At 42.2% G+C, this 8,945-nt stretch overlaps 1 protein-coding gene across 2 annotated transcripts in view; it reads left to right on the top strand.

The window, feature by feature from the left end:
• Positions 1-6,663, top strand: part of arfgap2 (ADP-ribosylation factor GTPase activating protein 2) — a 13,850-nt gene extending 7,187 nt beyond the window's left edge. For both annotated transcript variants that reach the window (XM_034862413.1, XM_034862342.1), the window contains 9 exons: positions 1,359-1,411; positions 1,801-1,937; positions 2,324-2,455; positions 3,711-3,839; positions 4,299-4,451; positions 4,568-4,694; positions 5,216-5,303; positions 6,115-6,239; positions 6,506-6,663. In XM_034862413.1, the coding sequence (XP_034718304.1) occupies positions 1,359-1,411; positions 1,801-1,937; positions 2,324-2,455; positions 3,711-3,839; positions 4,299-4,451; positions 4,568-4,694; positions 5,216-5,303; positions 6,115-6,239; positions 6,506-6,526 (965 nt within the window). In that variant the 3' untranslated portion in view covers positions 6,527-6,663. The remainder of the gene's footprint in view (positions 1-1,358; positions 1,412-1,800; positions 1,938-2,323; positions 2,456-3,710; positions 3,840-4,298; positions 4,452-4,567; positions 4,695-5,215; positions 5,304-6,114; positions 6,240-6,505) is intronic.
• The last annotated feature ends 2,282 nt before the right edge of the window (positions 6,664-8,945 follow it).

Raw genomic sequence — 8,945 nt, 5'->3', positions numbered from 1 at the left:
CTCAGACTGCTAAACTACCTGACTACAGGAGACATTAGCTTTGGCTGCTAAGCTACCTGACTACAGGAGACATTAGCTGACACTACTAAGCTACCGGACTACAGGAGACATTAGCTGACACTACTAAGCTACCTGACTACAGGAGACATTAGCTGACACTGCTAAGCTACCTGACTACAGGAGACATTAGCTCAGACTGCTAAGCTACCGGACTACAGGAGACATTAGCTGACACTACTAAGCTACCGGACTACAGGAGACATTAGCCCAGACTGCTAAGCTACCTGACTACAGGAGACGTTAGCTCAGACTGCTAAACTACCTGACTACAGGAGACATTAGCTTTGGCTGCTAAGCTACCTGACTACAGGAGACATTAGCTCAGACTGCTAACCTACCTGACTACAGGAGACATTAGCTTTGGCTGCTAACCTACCTGACTACAGGAGACATTAGCTTTGGCTGCTAATCTACCTGACTACAGGAGACAGTTTTGGCTGCTAAGCTACCTGACTACAGGAGACATTAGCTTTGGCTGCTAAGCTACCTGACTACAGGAGACATTAGCTCAGACTGCTAACCTTCCTGACTACAGGAGACATTAGTTCAGACTGCTAAGCTACCTGACTACAGGAGACATTAGCTCAGACTGCTAACCTTTCTGACTACAGGAGACATTAGCTCAAACTGCTAAGCTACCTGACTACAGGAGACATTAGCCCAGACTGGAGGAGTATATGTGTAGTTGGTGCGGTTCGAGTATGGATCACGTTCCCAGCACAAATCCACAGTTGGATTGAAAGTGGACCGAGACCACCTCATCCAGAAGGTCTCGGTACGGTTCTTTGGTGCGACCCAGAGTCAGATTGCCGCTTTCTCACCTGCCCAAACAAACTGCACTAGCGGGGCAAATGAACTCTAGTTCGCTTTAACCGAACTTAAGGCTGTCTGTGTGTGTCTGTGCCCTACGTGGCTACTGAATTAATAGTATTGGAAAGTGTCTGTTGTGTTTAGTTGCCTACTTTTCACTTAGTTTCTTACAGTGGAGATACTTCTGAAAGCATTTGGACTGACTAACATGTGAGAGGTTGAAAGTTTCCGTCTCGCTGTTTTTAGTGATTTAGTGAAACCCAGTTTTAACCAACGTGCTTGCTGAGCATCAGCAGTGTTTGAACTAACAATAAAAGCCAAACCAAAGCCATGTTTCTTCTCCGTGTGGTTTCTCTGCAATGTTGCCTTCATTTTCTGCGCTGGTGTGGTTTTACTTGCTTTAATTCCAGGTTGGCAAAGTCAAAAATCATCTCACAACTTGCCCTTCTCGACTAGTTTTTTTTAACAGATTGTCACTTGTGTTGCAGATGTGAAGACTTCCATCATTGGGAAAAAGAAGCCCATGACTGCCAAAAAAGGGGTGAGTCATATTTTCACCAAACCATGACCCCCGCCTCTGCAATGCCGGTCACGGCTGGTGGCTATGACGATATATGGACATCCATTACACATATTAGAGCTGCAAAGTTTAATAGTCGTTTAAACGTATTTATTTACAACGGCTTTTAAAACATAATACTGTGACATTTTCCATTTTTCTTCTGCTCTCATATATTCTCTTTCTGATTTATTGTATGTTTTATTCCTTCTGATTTATCTTTGTTGTCTTTCACTGTTACTTCATGGAAAGAACTTTGGATTCCTGCTGGTTGTTGTGTAGCGCTATACAAACAAATGTCGTTTTTGTTAATATGTAACGTCGACTGTAACCTGGAACTAATCCGTGTCCCACGTTTCCTCCGGTTGCAGCTCGGTGCTAAGAAAGGCCTGGGGGCCCAGAAGGTGAGCAGTAAGAACTTTTCGGAGGTGGAGAAGCAGGCACAGGTGGCCGAGAAGATGAGAGAGGAGCAGGCGGCCGAGGCGAAGAAACAAGCTGAGGAGTCCATGTAAGGGATATTATAACTTTATTTATCTCTTTAACCTATAAACGTTTGCATAAAATAATTTTTTTTTGGGGGGGGGGGGGATTCCAGATCAAAAAAGGGTGAATTAAGATTTTCTTTGATGTTTTTTTTAAATTTTCATTCTACGATTTGTAATCCTAATTTAAAACTCTTTATTCAAACACAGAATGAGAAGATGAGTTGTTTTTTTACATTATGTATTTTGTGCTTTTACTGGATCGTGTTTACAAGTATGAACCTGGAAATGAGCCGGAGATGGGACCTTTAATTATTTAATTGCTTAATTAATTGGGTAATTACTTTGCAGCAAAAATAGTCCCCAACAAATGAAACTCTGTTGGTAAACGAGTGTCTGCGTGTGCTTGCAGCGTGGCCTCGATGCGTTTGGCCTACAAAGAGCTGGAGATCGACAGGAAGATGGAGGAGAAGAAGATCCAGACCATGGAAGGCAAGAAGAGAGAGCAGGCCGAGAGGCTGGGCATGGGCTTCGGCAACCGGAGGTAACATCACAGATCTACTCTTTTATTTTAATTACATTTTATTTAACTAGCGCCAAATCACCACAACAGTTAACAGATATCTTTGGTTCAATGAAGACATAATCAGGACCCTTTATCATCCATTTACTTACTTCAAAGTTTTAGTGCGTAACTTTTTGATATTAATTATTAAGCGTCCGTTACATTCAAGCCATTGCCAATTGAGCGCGGTCACGGAAGGCTTGTATCATGTGGATGCGCCAACAGTGTTGTCCTTACTCAGAGTTCCTCATGCAGGAGACAGAAACTACGCACTGTAGCTTTAACAGACACACTAATGCCCACCTATGACCCATAACAAATTTTACTGGGCAATAAATTGTCCCAGAAATTATAGCAATAAACGATAATATTGTTGTTCTGAGACCATTTTCTTCTAATAATAATAATAATAATAATAATAATGATAATGGCACAATACTGCAGGTACATCTTTTCAGAGATAAATATCCTTTAGAAATAAAAGTTGATTGAACACTGGAACTGGAAGACATTTTAAATATCCACAATATGTATTTAATCTCCTTCAGTATGTCGTCTTTCATGCTGTTGTACAGTTGCCGTTGGTGACCATAGACTGCATGCAGTCCATGTTTGTGACACGGATGTTCTCCCAGGCAATTTGCACGGGCTGTCAAATGTTTGCAGCATTCCTCGAGTGTTTGTGCAATAGACTACAGACTCTGTGCTACATTTAACAATTCTTTATTAAATACTAAATACTACATTTAAGTATCTGCCACATGACGAGTAAATAGTTGGTTTTCAGGCTTCATTTTTTTGAAGGTGCAGCTACTTTCTTCTGCAGGTCGGAGCTTTGCGGGGGCGGGCCGACACACACACACACACACACGCGCGCGCACACACACACACACACACACACATCTAAGCCCGATCTAAGCTCTAGGAGGTGCGTTGGTTTCGATTACCTAATAGTTGCAACACACTCTGCAGATCAACTTTATTATTAGATCGAATTAAGTAAAATATGAAATAGAATATTAGACACACAGCACACATACAGGATATTCAAGAAATAAGAAATAGGATAGAATACAAGAATACAACTATTCTAAAATAAAAATTAAAAAAAATACCTAAGAAGTTATATATTTGAGTTGGGAATAACAAGTTGGATTAGGAACCCTTGATTGATGGATATGTGTAATCATCACAGAGCGTTTGAGTCATCTCTGAATGTGTGTGACTGTTTCAGTGCCGTGTCCCACTCGGTGATGTCGGAGATGCAGGTGATTGAGCAGGAGACTCCCGTGGGATCCAAGTCCTCCTCTCGCTCCAAACTGGACATGTTCGAAGAGCCGGGTTTCACCTCTGGACCCCCAAAGTACGTGACGCCTCTCAGAGGATACCTACTTATTAATCTACCACAGTTGAAACAGTTGTTAAAGGAATCACTGTTTTGGTAATAGATTAATCGGTTTGAGTTATTCTTTAATGAAATAAAAAGTCAAATCTCTCTGTCAGCTTGATAATATGTAAATATAAAAATGTAAAATAAAAAGTAAATATGTTGTAGTTTAGTTTTAACTGAACATCTTTGAGTTGTGGACAAAACAAGACATTTGAGGACGTGGTATTGGGCTTTTTGGGGAACACTGATCCACATTTTTCACCTTTTACTGACATTTTAGACACGAAACAATCAATCAATCGATCAATCATGAAAAGAATGGACAAGTTGCGTCCCCAGGTCTAACCTGCTTTGACCCGCAGAAATAAAGATGAATGGGCGTCCCAGACTAGCAGCGACTTAGTTGATAATCCATTGTGTTTGATGTCTCAGATATAAGGACAACCCGTTTACAGTGGGAGACAGTTTTGGATCCCGGTGGGACACGGAGGCAGGAACCGCCTCCTTTACCACCTCCTGGGCTCTGGAGAAAGAGGACCCCAAAGAGGAGATCACCATTTCTAGTATTCAGCCAATTGGAGAAAGGTATCTACGCACATGCTCAGTCTGTCTTCTGTGTTACGTAGTAGAAAAAAACAAATAAAGCGGTTTTCTCCAGTGGACCGGGTGCAGCTCTGATGTGTTTTATGTGTTTAATTCAGACTTCCCAGCAGAAGAAAAGCCGACGTATCGGCGCCGGTGTCCGAGTCGAGTGAGGCCCGAGAGAAGTTTGCAAATGCCAAGGCGATCTCTTCGGACATGTTCTTCGGTCGGGAGAGCAGCGCAGAGGTGAGGAACCTCCGCTCTGTTTCAGTTTGGAAAACCTTAACTCGAGTACTGTGTCAAGCAGGGCTGCTCTGGGTAGATGGTTCTCGATTAGGTTCCTACAGTCTTCCGTTTAATGAGAATCTGGGAGGGATTTTTGCCAGTGCAAATCAGAATATTTCAGTTGTTAAAGCCAGTTTCTTCCAGCTGAGACCTTTGGCTAAAGTCAAGATTTCAAAAAAGTTATACCTGCATTATTACTCTCTTAGACTCTTTATGTGCTGGGTTGGATCAGTCATCTCTTCGTCGGTTACAGGTAGTCCACAACGCAGCAGCTCGGCTTTATTTATTTATTTTTGGGGCATTTTAGGTTTTTATTTATATAGCACAGCTGACGACATCAGATGGAGAGATAGAGGTGGGGAGGGCAGAGTCGAAGTCGAAGCTCTATACGTGGGTGCCTGCTCTACCAAGTGAGCTTTACTGTGCTTATTGTTCAGTGTTATCCCCCCGGTGTTGACTCTTCTTTCTTCTTCTCCTCTCAGTATGATGCAAAGACCAGACTGGAGACCATGTCTGGAAGCTCCTCCATCAGTTCAGCTGACCTGTTCGGGGAGGGCAGTGACCAAAAAGGTACGGCCTGTTTACCTCTGTATTTGCTGGCATTTTCTTGTAGTTAGTGTCAGAAAGCCCCGTGATAAGAGAACACCACAATGAATGTAAAAGTCTCAGTAATCCCCTAATTTTAGTTTCTAAAAAGAACTGGTCACTGTGCTTATAGTCAACGTAACTAAAACCAGAGGAAATGCATTTGTCGGGGACTATTTTTGCTGCAGATTAAGTAAAGGACCTATATCCGGCTCTTTTCTGGGTTCATACTTGTATTTTTGTGCTTTTACTGGATCATGTTAACATGTTTAAATGTAAAAAAAAAGCAACGTATTTTCTCTAACTGTCTAAATATACCTGCATTCCCCTTTTGTCTGAAACGCTCCGTCTCTTTAAGCTCGCCTCCTGAAACAGCCCGGTCTGCTCTGATTGGTCAGCGTTTCCGGGTCTTTCGTTTCTATGCTTTCCTGAGTATCTGCACCATTATTTCAGCCGGGGAATAACTGTAGCGGCACCTTCGACCAAAATAGCATGTAGTCGTGACATCACAACGGTACAGGAAGTCCTGACGGCTCGTTTAAAGGCACAGTTTCTCAATCGGAGCTGTGTGTGTTTTTTCTGTAGATGGAGCTTTTTTTGATAATGTCACAGTATTTATAAAGCACCTTGAAAAAAAAATACACATCAAGATCAATTTTTTTACAATATGGGACCTTCAATATAAGAAAAGGTATTAATAGAAGAGGTTTTAAATAGAAAATCAAACCTAATGTTTGGAATTCATTTAAACACGTCCGACCCTGACTGTACACTGTCCTCTGGTCTCGTCCTGCAGGGCGGGGGCCAGGCTTTGACAGCGTGCTCCCCTCCGGCCCGGACATCGCACAATTCAAACAGGGAGTGAAGACCGTAGCGGGCAAGATGGCGGTCTTGGCCAACGGTGTTATGAATACAATCCAGGTGAGACATGCTCCAACAGGAGGGTTGAGCTGGGTTGTTTGTTTTCATCTGGCTTTAACCCTCATGTTGTCCTCATGTTGTCCCCATGTTGTCCTCATGTTGTCCTCATGTTGTCCCCATGTTGCCCTCATGTTGTCCCCATGTTGCCCTCATGTTGCCCTCATGTTGTCCTCATGTTGTCCTCATGTTGTCCTCATGCTGTCCTCATGCTGTCCTCATGCTGTCCTCATGTTGTCTTCATGTTCAAAACAACATTGTTTTCTCAGGATCGCTACGGCTCCTACTGATCAGCACCACCCTGTGGTGGGGGGGGGGCCCTCTGACGCCTGTGAAGAGCAGCGAGCCACATGATTGACACGTGCATTTGGGCGGAGTTGATGGGACGAGAGAGACGGAGTCGGGGAGCAGAAAGGATTGCATGAGGGGAAATGAATCGTCTTTCTCTCCCATCCTCCTCCTCTTCTTCTTCTTCTTCTTCTAGAGACAGTTTCACGGGAGTGAGTCCTTCTCATCGGCATTGACTCTTTGAGTTTTTATTTCCATCAGAGAAACCATCGAAGAGTGTTCGTTTATACTAAACCAAGAGTTATCTTGTAATTTACTGTCCAGAATTCTTTGGTCTTAGTTTTCAAATGTTAATTCTACTATATTTTATTCCTTAAATACATAAATGAAAGTGTTATTTGACTCATATTATAAACTACATCGTGTTTATGTCTTTTTTGTTTTGTTTTTTATTGTGATGTAAAAAAAAACGTCGGCGTTAATTTGAAAAAGAAATTCAGTGTTTGGTTCACTGCTGATCACGGACAGTTTGTCCACGGGTTATTTAATTTAATTTTCCATTTACACAAAGCACTGACGGCAACTGTCTTGACAATTTCACAGTTTGTAAGCTTGGAATTATGCATTTCTGTCTGAGTGAAAGGATATCTCGCATAAAAGATGTCCTAGCTGCTATGGTTATTACCCAATGTTATTAAACCGGTCAAACCCAGTCGTCCATGAGACTTAAAGGGGGGATTAAACCCAGTCAGTAGTTGAAAAAAGACTTAATATGACCGTTTCGTCAGTTTTAAAGGTCCCATGACATGGTGCTCTTTGGAGGCTTTCAAAAAGACCTTAGTCTTTATATATATATATATAAGTTCTATATAAAAGTCTCTTTTATATAGAGGTTCCTAATACTGGATCTGAAGTCTCTTTATTTAGACCTTAGTGGTCCCCTAATACTGTATCTGAAGTCTCTTTATATAGACCTTATTGGTTCCTAATACTGGATCTGAAGTCTCTTTATTTAGACCTTAGTGGTCCCTAATACTGGATCTGAAGTCTCTTTATTTAGACCTTAGTGGTCCCTAATACTGGATCTGAAGTCTCTTTATATAGACCTTAGTGATCCCTAATACTGTATCTGAAGTCTCTTTATATAGACCTTAGTGGTCCCTAATACTGTATCTGAAGTCTCTTTTATATAGACCTTAGTGGTCCCTAATACTGTATCTGAAGTCTCTTTTCCAAAATTCAGCCTTGGTGCAGAATTCCAGCCCCTAGATCCAGTCCCACAATGAGCTTTCCTTAGTATGGACCAATTCTGAGTCTTTTGAGGCTGAGTGGGGGGGGGGGGGGCCCTTAAGACCTCATTAGGGCCAAGGAGATTTCCATGCCATGGGACCTTTAATCCAGACGTCAGATAGAACTCGTGAAGTCCCAGCTCTTAAAACGATGAGACTGTTTTGACTCTGAATCTTCTTCATGTGTCTTTAACGTCCTGCTGGTTGAGTCTGAAGTCTGCCTCCATCATCTCTGAAAGGCCGCAACGGACGATTATTTTCATTGCAGATTAATCTGTTGATTATTTTCTAGATGACTGGATTAGTTGTTAGGTCTATGAAATGAATAAATGTGGATCAGTGTCTCCCCGAAGCCCAAGAAGACGTCCTCAAATGTCTCGTTTTGTCCACAAGTCAAAAGATATTCACTTTACCGTCACAGAGAAGAGACGGAACGAGAACATACAACATGTAACAAGTCAAACTCCACTTTTTTCATAAACCAATGGCCCCATTATTTATCAAAATAGTTGGCGAATAATTTAATAGTTTTTGATGATTGCAGCTGTACCTCTCAGCAGTTTAACCTTTTATTTTGGCGGGCCGACGTCTTCAGTTTGTTTTCAGTCCGTTCGGTTTTTAAGGATTCCTAATATTTCGGACTTTAAAGTTGTGCCCATGGAGACAAGACCTGTCTTTGTGAGAAGGAGCCCTTTGTTCTCTGACGCCGGTCAGCTGAAGATGCATGGCGTGACGGCTTCCCCGACACACACACACACACGCACACACACACACACCCTCTAACCCGACCCTGATGCCGCTCAGACCGACCGTACCTCCACCGTAATGGTCCTGGCAGACTTGACATTCAACAAGTTATTAAAAGAACGGTCTAAAGTTGAAGTCTGGAAACATGTCAGTAATTATCTTTGATGGATGAGCGTCATGTTCCTTCCTAGCGTGGTCATGCCTGTGTATGTCCCAGCCGTGATAAAACTCTCCAAAAAAAGTAACAAACGTGAACTGAAAGGATGAAACATTTGACTATTTATTTGTAGGCTACAAAAAGCAACTTATTCAGTAAGTTAATAAAGATTCAAAAACCTCTGGCTTGTTCTCGTCATTGACTCCAGCTTTCACACACACACACACA

This window comes from Etheostoma cragini, chromosome 1 (genome assembly GCF_013103735.1).
Source record: "Etheostoma cragini isolate CJK2018 chromosome 1, CSU_Ecrag_1.0, whole genome shotgun sequence".
NCBI classification, from domain to species: Eukaryota; Metazoa; Chordata; class Actinopteri; order Perciformes; family Percidae; genus Etheostoma; species Etheostoma cragini.
The sequence above is the reverse complement of the archived record's forward strand: the minus strand, read 5'-3'. Positions and strand labels throughout refer to the sequence as shown.